This window comes from Odocoileus virginianus, chromosome 14 (assembly GCF_023699985.2).
Source record: "Odocoileus virginianus isolate 20LAN1187 ecotype Illinois chromosome 14, Ovbor_1.2, whole genome shotgun sequence".
NCBI lineage: Eukaryota > Metazoa > Chordata > Mammalia > Artiodactyla > Cervidae > Odocoileus > Odocoileus virginianus.
In genome coordinates, this window is record NC_069687.1 from 8,283 (window position 1) to 21,552 (window position 13,270).

The 13,270-nt window shown below is 56.6% G+C and overlaps 1 protein-coding gene across 1 annotated transcript; it reads left to right on the forward strand.

The window, feature by feature from the left end:
* The first annotated feature begins 2,285 nt into the window (after positions 1-2,285).
* LRRC14B (leucine rich repeat containing 14B) lies at positions 2,286-8,262 on the forward strand. The gene is made up of 2 exons (XM_020896724.2): positions 2,286-3,324; positions 6,808-8,262. Exons 1-2 carry the CDS (start codon positions 2,435-2,437, stop codon positions 7,451-7,453), a joined length of 1,536 nt encoding a protein of 511 aa, XP_020752383.2. The 5' UTR covers positions 2,286-2,434; the 3' UTR covers positions 7,454-8,262.
* The last annotated feature ends 5,008 nt before the right edge of the window (positions 8,263-13,270 follow it).

The window sequence follows — 13,270 nt, forward strand, 5'->3', positions numbered from 1 at the left end:
ACACGGCATCCCCATGTCCTGGGGGACCCCAGGTGGGGTGGGGAAAGGGCACAGCAGCTGGGGTTGAAGGTCCGCACCAGCCTCTGTAGGGAAGTCCTGCCAGTGTGGACACGGCCCTGAGCCCCCTCACCACAGGCAGGAGAGCCTGAGTGGACGACCTCAGTGTGCTTCCTCCTGCAGGTCCCCCAGGCCCCCCGGGGGGGCGGCATCAGATATCACCCCCTGGACAGGAGCAACTGGAAGGGCAGGGGCCTCAGCTTTGTGCTCTGCTGGCCGCTGTAAATTCTGTTTCTTGTTACCCTGCTTCAATGCTGGCTATGCCAAATTTTATATGCTGTGCCAAGTCACTTCAGTCTTGTCCAATTCTTTGAGACCCTCTGGACTGTAGCCCACCAGGCTCCTCTGTCCATGGGATTCTCCAGGCAAGAATACTGCAGTGGGTTGCCATGCCCTCCTCCAGGGAATCTTCCCCATCCAGGGATTGAACCTGCATCTCTTACGTCTCCTGCATTGGCAGGCAAGTTCTTTACCACTAGTGCCACCTGGGAAGCCCCATTCCAAATTTTAGGACCATAAATAAATGGGACTGTTTTCTAATACATGCATGTGCTTCCTTTACTGGTTCTGTTGCATCGGGGTCATCATCGATATGCCTCCCCCAGGGACCTCAACCCCCATGACTTTGGGGGATGGGGCGCTGGGCAGCAGAAGCCCCCTGGGGTCTGCCTGGTTCACATCCTTGTTTCTTGCCCTGTGGGGGGCAGGGGGGACATCAGAAGAGGTCCCCCACCACTTTCCACACACACATTGCCTGCATGACAATACTGGGGTCCCCCCTGGAGCATGACACCTCCCCATGACCCCGCAAGGGAGGCACTGCTGAGGCTCCAGGGAAACAGCAGGCAGAACGGTCCCTGAGGGGGGTCCGACCCAGGCAGAGGGGTGGAGGGCCCAGCCCACGTGGGTCCCCAGGCATGACAGCCCCAGCCCTATGCTCACTCACACCCTCAAGTTCCTACCCCACCCCCACACCCCTGCACCCCTACCAGACCCCACCTCCTGGAGTCCAGTGGCTCCTGACCCTCCCCTCCCAGGGTCCTTTCCACCTTTCCCCTCCTCTGTCTCTTGATCTGTCTTGCTGTGTCTCTGTCTCTCTGTTTTTCTGTCTCTCTTTCTGTCCTCCTTGTCCCCTCCCTAGATCAGGGATTGTATGGACAGTCTATCAGCTCCTAAAAGATGCTGAAGTCGGGAGGGAGCGTGCACCATCAAGTCACTGGATGATGATCTAACACCCATCAGAGCTGGGAGCTGTAGGAAGGAAGAATTTTTTTCCCTGCCCATCTTGGTCTGGGGCTCTGTAACAAAGAACAGAGTCACTAGAGAAAAGCACATAGATTTATTTCATGTAAGCTTTTATGACATGGGAGCCCTCATGAAGAGATGAAGACCCTAGTTGCCTAAGTGTTTCTGGACTAAGCTGAGAGACGAGGTGACTGTGGGAAAGTAACTCAACACACAAGGCAGTAACATTAACAAGGAACAATCCTGACTCTCTCTGGCAATGAGACTGTCTCTCTCCTCCCAGTTCAGGGAAGGTGGCTCACCTTCCTGCGTTCAGGAAGAAAGGGGATCCAAGCACCCTTAGCTCAGAATACTCTTGCGTGTTCAGGGGCACACGTTCTGCCACCCTCCAGAGTGAGGACCCAGGCTCCAGGCTGTGGGAGTGTCAGGATCCCAGGGTCCCCACCTCACCTGTAGCCCCACATACTGCATGGGTCCCAGGGCTGCAGGGGATTCTGCTCAGGGAGGCCCCGCAGCTGGGGGCACATGGACCGGTGGGAGTGCAGTCGAGTGTGGGATGGGGGTGGATGGCTCCCAGCCTGGGTCCTCAGTGACAATGAAGTCAGGTTAGGGTTAAGCCCCTCAGGGGCCTTTATCTTCTCCTAAAATAAGGAGACAGTCATTGGAGAGGCCAACCCGTGCTCACTGCCACATCCCTGACTCTGGAAGCAGGGCCAAGGAGGGACTCAGGCCCAGGGATCCAAGGAAAGGCTTGCTGGTCCTTCCAGCTGTGGAGCCCGCCCAGGGCTGGGGCAGATCCACTCCCCGGAGGGGATGGGTGCCCCCAGGACAGGCCACCCCAGAAGTGGACACTGGCGGCAATTCCAGGGGCCCGTGCCCTCCCCCAGCCAAGCTCAGCTTTCCCCAGCTGAGTGTCTGCAAGACACGCCAGACACAGCCAGACGCCTCCACAGCCAGAGCCAAATGGGCACCCAGGACAAAAATAGCCATCAGATGACCAGAGGGCTGGCTCCCCACCCCGTCTAAGGCAAGCTGCTTGCAGCAGCTGCAGCTAAAAATAGGCAAGAAGTGGCCTGGTCTTTGTCAGAAGCACAGGGGGCAGCTCGGTCCTGTCCCAGGCTGCAGGTGAGCCATGCAGTCGCTGCGCTTCATCTCCGCGGAGGCCCTGGTGTCCCACCCCCCGGGGGCCCAGCAGAGCCTGGACGCCGTGGCCCACAATCTATATCCACTGCTCTTCAAAGCCAGCTACCTGCTGGAGCAGTCCGCTGTGATCCGCCTTCTGCTGGAGCGCTGGCCGCTGGAGGAGTTCCGGCTGGGCCCTCTGCTGGGTCCGAGTGCAGACCATGCGGGGGACCTGCGGGACCGGGCCTGCCGGGCCTGCCTGGAGGCCTGCGTGCACGGCCTGGCCGACCATTTGCTCCAGGGTGGGGGCCGCCGGCGGCTGCGGGTGGCCGACCTCACGGGCATCCGAGATGTGCAGGTGCAGAGGTGCCCCTGTGGGCGGGCACTGGGCAGGTGGGGCCGGACAGAGCTGCTGGCCAGGACCTGCTGTGAGCTGCAGTCGCAGCCCTGTGCCGCCCGGCACCCCGTTGAGGTCCTGGCCGATGTCTTCATCACTGCGGGCAACTTTGAGGTAGTGGCACGTGCCCTGGGCCCGGTGGGCCCCAGCCCTCTGCGCGTGCGCTGCCTCTCACTGCGGGCAGATAGCCTGGACCCCGGGCAGCTGCTGCACGTGCTGCGCCTGGCAGGGCCTCGCGAGCTGCGCCGTCTGGAGGTGGTGCACAACGTGCGTCTGCACGCGGGCCATGTGCAGCAGCTTCTGGCCCAGGGGGGCTTCCCGCGGCTGGTCTCGCTCACCCTGCCCGCCAAGGCCTTTGACGCACCCCCAGCCGGCACCCCCGCCCCCGACAGCGGGGAGCCACTGCTCGCCTCCATCTCCCAGGCACTCAGTGGGATGACGCAGCTCACAGAGCTGCACGTGGCCTTCTCCACGCTGACCGGGAAGCTGCAGACACTGCTTGGGTGAGTCTGCGATGACCCGAAGGAGGGGGGCGGGGGTGGGGTGGGGTGGGGGACATCTGCACTCAGCCCCTTAGCCCAGGTCAGGGCGGCCCAGGGCTGTGCGCAGACCTGGTTACTTACAAGGCACAAGACCCCATCCCTCTGGGTTTTGCCCAGCCCAGAGCAGCCAGAGAGGACCCACGGGGCGGGAGGAGGCCTGGCTGGGACTGGAGTTAGGGGCCACCTGGGAGCCCCATGCCTCAAAGGAGACTCTCCAGTTGGCAAGGAAAAGAGAAGGGTCCTGATTAGCAAGCAGGCAATATAGAAGTAACTCCATCACATTGTATTAATTACCTGTCGGTGTAACAAATCACCCCGGTGCTGGGGCTTATGTGGGCAAGACAGGAGCCCTGTGGGGGCAGCTGTGGTCTCTCCTGAAGGCCTGTCCGGTGGGAAAGTGGAATAATCCACTTCCATGATCATTTCCATGACTGTCAGTGAAAAAAAGTGAAAAGTAAAAGTCACTCAGTCGTGTCCGACTCTTTGCAGCCCCATGGACTCTACAGTCCATGGAATTTTCCAGGCCAGAATACTGGGGTGGCTAGCCTTTCCCTTCTCCAGGGGATCTTCCCAACCCAGGCCAGGCCTCCTGCATTTCAGGTGGATTCTTTACCAGCTGAGCCACAAGGGAAGTCCAAGAATACTGGAGTGGGTAGCCTATCCCTTCTCCAGCGGATCTTCCTGACAAGGAGTCAAACCGGGGTCGCCTGCATCACAGGCACATTCTTTACCATCTGAGCTATAGGCGACCTCAACTCCTTGGCTCATAGGCCCCTCCACAGGCCCTCTGGACAGAGGCCCAGCTCCTGTAAACTTCCCTGCAGAGTACGATGCCAATGCTGATGCTGCTGCTCACGGTGTGGTGAGGGCCGGTCACCAGGCCAGGGGAGGGCACCACCGCGGATTGCCACCTTGGCAGCCACCAGCTGTGAATATACTTACAAAAATTATGGAAAATAACTTCTTATTTCTGAGCCAGGGAGTGTGAGGACATCTTCTCTGGTTTAGGGAGCCCTTGGCTTACAAGAATTTTTCCTTTATGCAGTGGCTGGCCAGGGCCTGCACGGCCTCTCTTCCCTGGGGCACCTGGGCCCCCCTCCCCGTCCCCCATCTCTGCTCCTCAACCAGGTAGTTTCCCAGCTCAGGAAAGGCAGGCCCTGAACCCACACACAAACACAACTGCCGTGTGGCCATGCTCTGGGACCCTCGGGACAGTCCTGAGCTTGTGATGCCTGGGGAAGCATGTTCACAGCCAGACTACCCGGCACAAGCCTGCAGGGCCATCTCATTGGCTCCGCCCGACATCACCTGTTTGCCCTGACCCTCTGTTCTGCACACTCGCTGAGGGTCGTCCAAAGCCCCAGAAGGTCCAGGTGTGTGGTGTGTCAGGCCTAAGTGGGAGGGAAAAGACAGCTCTGTGGTCAGGGAAGGTCAGTTTCCAAGGTGACCTTTGAGCAGAGAGCTGACCCCTGAGTGGAGGGCCCGGGGAGAGTGAACCGGCAGGAACCCTGCAGGTGAAGGGCCTGAGCTGGGGCTGTGGCCAGGTCTGGGAGACACGGGAGGGGTGACCTGGGCTGGGGGGTGAAGGACAGGTGAGGAAGGGAGCAGGGAGGAGGAACAGGGGCGGGGAAGAGCCCCGGCCAGCCCTGGAGGCTCTGAGCCAGACTTGGGGTGACCAGCCCCACAGGACAAGGGTTGCCCTGGATCCCGTGGCTCACACAGCAGACCTGGTGGAGAGACGGGAAGACCGGCAGACAGGGCCGGCCTCCCACAGTTCCCAGGTTGGTGACTCCCTGAGAAGACTCACTGCTGAGTCGAATTACAGCAGACGGACACCAGGCAGATTTGCCGGGGAAGGCGCGGGTCTCGGGGGAGACAGGGCACACACCCAGGGCCTGTCCTGGGGGAGGAGCCCCGACTGTGATGACGGGCACATGCCTGTCTGCCTCCCTCCCACTTAGGCCTGACACATGACACGCCTACACCTTCTGGGGCTTTGGGTGGGCTCTCAGCGACCAGCTGACTGAAGCCCAAGTGTGCAGATATTCCGGGAAGAGAGGTGATGTCAGGGCGGAGCCAACAAGACAGCCCTGCAGGCTTGTGCCGGGTCGTCTGGCTGTGAATGCGCTTCCCAAGGCTCCACAAGTGCAGGACTGTCCCGAGGGTCCCAGGGCGCCGCCACATGGCAGTCGTGTTTGTGTGTGGGCTTGGGGTCTGCCTTTCCGGACACATGGGGAGCACATTGGAGAACCAGGCCCAGGGGTTTCACTGGGGGCTTGTTGGGAGGGCACCTCGGCCTGGCATGCATGGAGATTTCAGATCCCAGAAGGAGGCCTGTGTCAGCAGGCACCACGTGGCTTGTACAGACAGCTCATGCCAGGGGCCCCTTATCGGCTGAGTGGGGGGCCTTTCCCAAATCCAAGCTCCCAGACACACGTTGGCAGTCAGGCCTGCCCTTTGACTCTTTTCCACACAGGAGGCCCCCCACAAGGGTTGGGGCAGGGCAGCTGGGGAGAGGGCTCCTTATGGATGGATGTGGGCATGAGAGAGATGGCGGTGGAAATACTCCGCACAGGTCAGGGCCTGAGCCACAGCCTGCAGAGCCGCGGCAGGTGGACAGCAGGCACTCTACTGTGTCGGCAGCGGGAAGACCGCAGGAGCTCCGGGCCCAGAGTACAGATGCAGGGTGAGGCGGGAAAGGAGCCCCGCGGGCAGGTGGAGAGTGGACCCCCACATCCTGGCGCTCGGTGCTCAGCCAGGTGACCCCAGATTCAGGCCAGGAATCCCCAGGGCGGGTGTGGGTCTGTGAGAGCACCTGGGCAGGGCAAGAACTCCTACTCAGAGCACAGGAGGGTCTTCAGGTCCCTGGCAGGCTAAGAATAGACCCCTCCCTGCCCTAAAGCCTGCACACTCCAGCGCTTCATTCGGAGCCAAGCCAGGGTTTCGTTTCCTGCCAATTCATAGCCTCCTCACGGCCCCACAACAAGCTTGTGAACACACAGAGCCCTGTTGACAAAAGAGACTGATGATTTTGGTGGCTGAGGACAAAGGCCAGGCCTGTCTTCGGGTAAAGTTGAGCCTCTACTGCGGGTGGCTACACGCTGTCTGGTGACCCAGCCCTTCTGTTGCCCCGGGGCAGCCGCAGACAGGAAGTACAGGAAGGTCTTGCCTTGTTCAGATTATACTTGATTTACGGGCACTGAAACTTGAATTTCATATGATTTTCACATGTCACAAAATATTCTCATTTTGATTTGTTCAACTGCTTAAAAATGAAAAACACAGTCCTGTTCTCAGGCTGAGTGGAGTCCCGGGCAGGTGGGTGTGGCCCTCAGCCGCAGTCTGCTGTGCCCGAGACGGAATTCACCCTGAGACAGGATTCACCCCAAGGCCTCAGAGCACCCCAGGGCCTGCTCTCAGCTGCTATTTCCCACCTTGCCGCAGCCCCCTCCGGACGCCACTGAGAGTGCTAGACGTGGGCAACTGCGCCCTGAACCACGAGGACATGACCTTCTTGGCGAACTGCATCCACGCAGCCCACCTGGAGGTGCTGGACCTCAGTGGGCATTGCCTGGTGGACCTGTTCCCTGCCACCTTCCACCGGCTGCTGGGCCAGGCCGCCCCCACGCTAAGGGCCCTGACCCTGGAGGAGTGCGGCCTCGAGGACCGGCACGTGGGTGCGCTGAGCCTGGCCCTGGGCACCTGCCGCCGGCTGCGGGAGCTGCGCTTCCTGGGGAACCCGCTGTCGGGCCGCGCGCTCCGGCGCCTCTTCGCCGCGCTCTGCGAGCTCCCCCGGCTGCGGTGCGTGGAGTTCCCGGTGCCCCGGGACTGCTACCCCGAGGGCAGCGCCTACCCCCAGGACGAGCTGGCCATGTCCAAGTTCGACCAGCAGAAATACGACGCCATTGCGGCAGACCTGCGCGCGGTGCTGCAGCGCGCCGGCCGGGACGACATCCAGGTCTCCACACCCCTCTTTGGGAGTTTCGACCCGGACATTCAGGAAACCAGCAATGAACTCGGAGCTTTCTTGCTGCAAGCTTTCAAAACCGCTCTAGAAAACTTCTCCAGAGTGCTGAAGCAGATGGAGTAGGCCCCGCACGTCCGAGGCGGGTGCGTCCGCGGCTCGGACTCCGGGCTCGGCGGCTCGGACTCCGGGGTTCCCGCCCCGGGTATCCCCCCGCCCACCAACTGGGCGCCTCCTGGTGAACATTCAGGCGCTGCCGGAGGGCGGCCCTGCCTCCGCCCGACCCTCTGCTCTCCCGGCTCCCTGGGAGCAAAGACAGAATGGGTGTCTTCTTGAGCCCCATGCTCAGGGTTGTGGGGGAGCAGGCCGGATTCCCAGCGGTGGGAGCAGAGGAGCAGCCCAGGCAGTAGAGGGTCGAGTGAGCTGCAGGGGCAGGACCGGCACTCAGGTGCTGGGAGGACAGGCCAGTGTGAGCGCGGAAGGACAGAGAGGACACCTCTCTGGACACACGGATGAAAGCGAGCAGCTGAGGAGAGAGCGAGCGAGGGGCGCAGCGGCCCCCGGACGGCAGGGCGCAGGTGTCCACCGCGCTGCCCCGTGTGAGTACTTAAACTCCTGTCCAGGAGGACATTGGCTCTGCTGGTTAATGGCGCTCCCTGCCCTCTGGCCTGCAAGCGGGAGGCGAGGGCTCTGCTGGTGCCAGGCTGAGCCCAGAGCAGCCAGTGGCCTCTGGCTCTGATGCCTCCCCTACTCCCACCTCCACTGACCCTGGGCTCAGGGGGCTCCTGCTGGGGTTAGGGGAGGCTCCTTCTGGCAGCTGAGTCCTGGCGCTTCAGGAGTGGTCAATTCCAATGTTTGGACTTGGTTTCTTCTAAGATCAGATTTGTGCACAGTGCTGCATATTAAGATAATTAAATATTAATGCTAATAAAACAGAAGTGTGGCTTATTCAGATATGGTATTCTTTCTTTTTTAATCTAATGGGTGAAAAAAATGTCTTGCATTAATTTGTATTTCCTAGATGTTCATGAAACTGGGTGTGTTCATATGCTTGTTGGCCATTTGTATTCCTATGTTAACATGATTTATTTAAACAAAAAGTTCACCCACTTCTCCCCTTCCCCCACAGGACCCTTGCCTGTTCTAATCTCTTTAACTTACATGTAGAGTATATCATGTGGAATGCCAGGCTGGATGAATAACAAGCTGGAATCAAGATTGCTGGAAGAACTATCACCAACCTCAGATATGCAGATGATACCACTCTAATGGCAAAAAGCAAAGAGAATAACAGCCTCTTGATGAGAGTGAAAGAGGAGAGTGAAAAAGCTGGCTTAAAACTCAACATTCAAAAAACCAAGATCTTATGGCAGAGGGGAAAAGTGGAAGCAGTAACAGATTTTATTTTCTTGGGCTCCAGATTCACTGCAGGCTGTTACTGCAGCCATGAAATTAAAAGATGCTTGGTCCTTGGAAGGAAGGCTATGACAAACCTAGGCAGCATATTAAAAAAGCAGAGACATTACTTTGCAAACAAAGGTCCATGTATGGTCAAAGTTATGGTTTTTCCAGTAGTCATGTATGGATGTGAGAATTGGACCATAAAGAAAGCTGAGTGCTGAATTGATGCTTTTGAACTGTGGTGTTGGAGAAGACTCTTGAGAGTCCCTTGCACTGCCAGGAGATCCAACCAGTCCATCCTAAAGGAGATCAGTTCTGAATATTCATTGGAAGGACTAATGCTGAAGCCGAAGCTCTAATACTTTAGCCACCTGATGGGAAGACCTGATTCATTGGAAAAACCTTGATGCTGTGAAAGATCAAAGCAGGAGAAAGGGGTGACAGAGATGAGATGGTTGTATGGCGTTGCCAACTAGATAGACATGAGTTTGAGCAAGCTCTGGGAGTTGGTAAAGGACAGGGAAGCCTGGTGTGGTACAGCCCATGGGGTCGCAAAGAGTCGGACATGACTTAGCAACTGAACAAAACCAAATATACATAGTATTCCATAGGGCTTCCCAGGTGGCTCAGTGGTAAAGAATCTGCCTCCCAATGCAGGAGCCACAGGAAACGTGGGTTCGATCCCTGGGTCAGGAAGAGCCCCTGGGTCTTCGGGAAAGACACAGAGCGGGCCAGAGCGACAGCGTGGTGGCTTCTTGCTCCCTGCGCTCATCAGCTCTGCCCTTTCGCTCACCCCTGCACGTCTCCTCAGGTGATGTGCTGGTCAAGTCTCACTGGCACCTATTTCAGCCACGTGGACTTTGTTATTGCAAGAAGCTCCTGGGAGGCACAAGGCAAAATTTTGAAATGATTTTGTTCTAATTCTGAAGAGTAGAGTAGCTTCTGCTGTTTGTATCTCTCGAAGTTTTTCGATGAGACCTGGCCTCTGGGTAGTCAGCAGGTAGGACCTGGCACATGCGAGGCTGAGCCCAGCAGCTGTTGTAGAGAAGAGCCCGGGGAGACTGTGGCAACGTAGGACCTGAGATCTGCCACAGGAGTGGGCACACAGGGGCCTGCTGGTGGAGAACACTCCCAACTGTCCCCACCCCACCTTGAGGAATAGCCCACTTTTGTGGAACTGAAGAGCCTGGGAGGCTCGTCTGGAGCACTTCCAAGGTGCACAGGTGGCCCGAGTGGGACCTACGCCTCCCACTCATCCCCGGGCACTGAACTCACTTGCCGTGGTCCTGCTCAGCCCCAACACTGAACATGCTGCTTGCAGCCTGGTGGATCTTCCCTGCACCAGCCCAGCCCGACTGGTGGTCCTGAGGATGCCTAGTGATGCTGGCGGTGAATGTGACCGTGGGTACCCATCAGGGCCAGGACCACCCTTATGCTTCTCGTGCTGCAGACGGCAGAGCTCCCACACGAGTGCAAACCACACTCCACGGGGGAGAGGACAGAGCAGCAGGGTCAGGACACCGTCAATGTGCCACACGGTGGCTCAGCTGGGCTGCTCTCGGGGAGCCTGAGGTGCCGTCACCTGCCTGAACCCACCCGGTCTTACCAGGGGCCAGACCGTTGAATGGAATGGGGAGACGATGGGGACCCTGATGGACCCTATGGGACCACAGCCTAGACACGTGGGGACCACCATCTTTACCTCCCCTTGGCTTGTGTGGATTGAGAATTGCCCTTCCTCCAGGAATGCAGCACTGCTTCCTGCTGACCATCCTGGCAAGAAAGGGATGCAGCTTCAGGGGCTTCAATGCATCTGTCCCACCTTAACAGTTCTTGTTCCAGATGGTTCTTTACAATTGTATACGCAGAGCTGAGGAGACACCCGCAGACCCAGCGGACTCTCACACGGTGGCCATACCCAGAGACCCAGAGACTTCAGCCTGCAGCTATCTCATCAGCTGCCCCCTACTAGACCCAGGAACCCCCTCCCCTCCTTGGCAGCTGCCAGCAGCCCCGTGGAATGTGCAAATCCTTCCTTTGCTGGAGGGCCTGCAGGACATGTGCCTCCTTCAAAGCTGCCTGAGCCAGCTTTGATTCTCTGCTCCTGCTCCACTCAGAGGCCATGGCACCACACAACCCCGTGGCCCCCAAACTTGGCCACTGTGGGAGAACTGGTTGCTGTTCTTACCCTGGGGCCAGAAGAGGGAGAGCTGGTTTGCCAGCAGAGAAGATAAAATGAGATCTGAGGCCAAAAGGTAGTTTCTCCAATGTTCGAGATGTCGCTCACTAGCCATTCCTGGCTCTTCTCCAAGGTCTAACCACCACGCCCCATCCCTGCCCTGAGGTTCCATGAGGTGGCCTTAGTCAACCCCCCGGCTGTCTAAGCCAGCAGGACCAGAGCCCTGTCGAGAGCACAGCTGCTGTCAGGGTTCCTCAGATGGAGGTGAGCACCTCTCGCATAAACCCACAAACCCACCAGTCACTCAAAACTGACCTGGTCTCACTCGGGACAGTGCAGTTCTGAAGCCCGGCTGGCTGGGTCTGAACTGGACCCATGACCACCTGTGTGACCTTGGAAGTGATGGCTGCAGCGAAGAGTTCACTGCAGGCCTGAGAAGCTGCTGACAGGCTGGCCCTCGGCTGGCACCTGGGACCTGGACTGGGGAGGGTTCCCGCCACCATCAAGTAGTAGGAGTGGCTCTCTGCACCCAAACCCTACCAACAGTTTGCACCGGACACCTGCTTCCTATGGGAGTCTGGAATTTGGGTCTGTGCCAGGCAAACTGCCTGTGTGACTGGCCCTCCACAGAAACCCGGGACACTGTCTCCGAGGCACATCCACATGACCGTGTGACCCTTGGCGGGGGGGGGTGGCAGGGCTGGAAGCTGCATCTGGTCTCCCCCTTTGCCAGGTACCTATTCCTTTGCTGACCTTGCCTTGTCCTCTTTCTATGTGATGAGCCTCAAGTATGAGAACAGTCATGCATTAAGTCCTGAGACCTCCCAGCAAGCCATCAAGTCTGGGGTGGTCTCGGGAGCCCCTACCCCAAGGATAGTAAGAGTGCTCACTGCACAAGACCAGGGTCAGGATGACATGAGTGATGTGCATAACACAAAGGCCAGTTCATATTAGCTCTGTGGAAAATGGACCTAAGCTTGTAGTAAAAAATTGAGATAATCTGTTTCAAAAAGCCTCATAAGCAGTAAGGAATTACACACATAAAAAGTGGTATTGTTACTTTCAAATTGCAGGTGTTTTAAATATACGCCACTGCTAATATTTAGGTTGGTGAAAAAGTAACTGTGGTTTTGGATCCTAACTTTAAATCATTGTAACTATGCTTAAACACATTTTTATTAATCAAAACAGGAATCATTACAACCAACACATTTTTGCCAATGAGAAGTTTACTCATTCCTGTAGCATTAAAAATCCATGTCTTGGGATTTGATGAACTCTTGGAAAGCATTTTATGCATCCTACTGGTTGTGGAAGCATTCTCCCTGCAGTTGTTGAGATGCTTGAAGAAGTAGTAGTTTCTGGCAAGAGTTCAGGTAAATATGGTGGATGAGGCTAAACTTTGTAGCCCAATTTTTGTTCAACTTTTGAAGCGCTGGTTGTGCAATGTGTGGTTGGGTGTTGTCAGGGAGAAGAATTTGGCCCATTCTGTTGACCAACGCCAGCTGTAGGCAGTTTTGGTGCATCTTGTCAACTTGCCGAGCATACTTCTCAGATGTAATCGTTTCACTAGGATTCATAAGGCTGTAGTGGGTTAGACAGGCAGGAGACCACCAAAAGTGACCATGACCTTTTTATGGCCCAAGTTCGACTTTGGGAAGGGCTTTGAAGTTTCTTGTCGTCACCAGCCACTGATCTGGTCATTGCCGGTTGTCATATGAAATCCATTTTCTGTCACGTCGTAATCCGATTGAGAAATGGTTTGTTATTGTTGCACAAGTGAAGACTACACTTCAAAACACGATGCTTTTTTATTTTTTGCATAAGGCACCCACATTATTGAGCTTTACCACCTATCAAATCTGCTTCAAATGCTTAGCAACTGTAGAATGGTTAACACTGAGTTCGTTGGCAACTTCTTGCATAGTTTTAAGAGGATCAGCTCCGATGATGGCTCTCAGTTGGTCACTGTCAACTTCTGATGGCCAGCCAACACACGCCTCATTGCCAAGGCTCTCGTGTCCTTTACAAAACTTCTTGAATGGCTACTGCACTGTACGTGTGTTAGCAGTTCCTGGGTCAAATGCGTCACTGATGTTGCTAGTTGTCTCTGCTGATTTATGACTTATTTTGAACTCAAGTAAGAAAATCACTCAAATCTGCTTTTTGTCTAACATCATTTCCCTAGTCTAAAATAAACAGCAAGTGATAAATCATTAACAAAAAAACAGGACGTGAGAAACGTGCACTAAAATGATCTAAGACATAAGCTGGGGCTTCCCTGGTGGCTCAGGCAGTAAACAATCTGCCTGCAAAGCAGAGATGTGGGTTCAATCCCTGCATCAGGAAAACTCCCTGAGAAA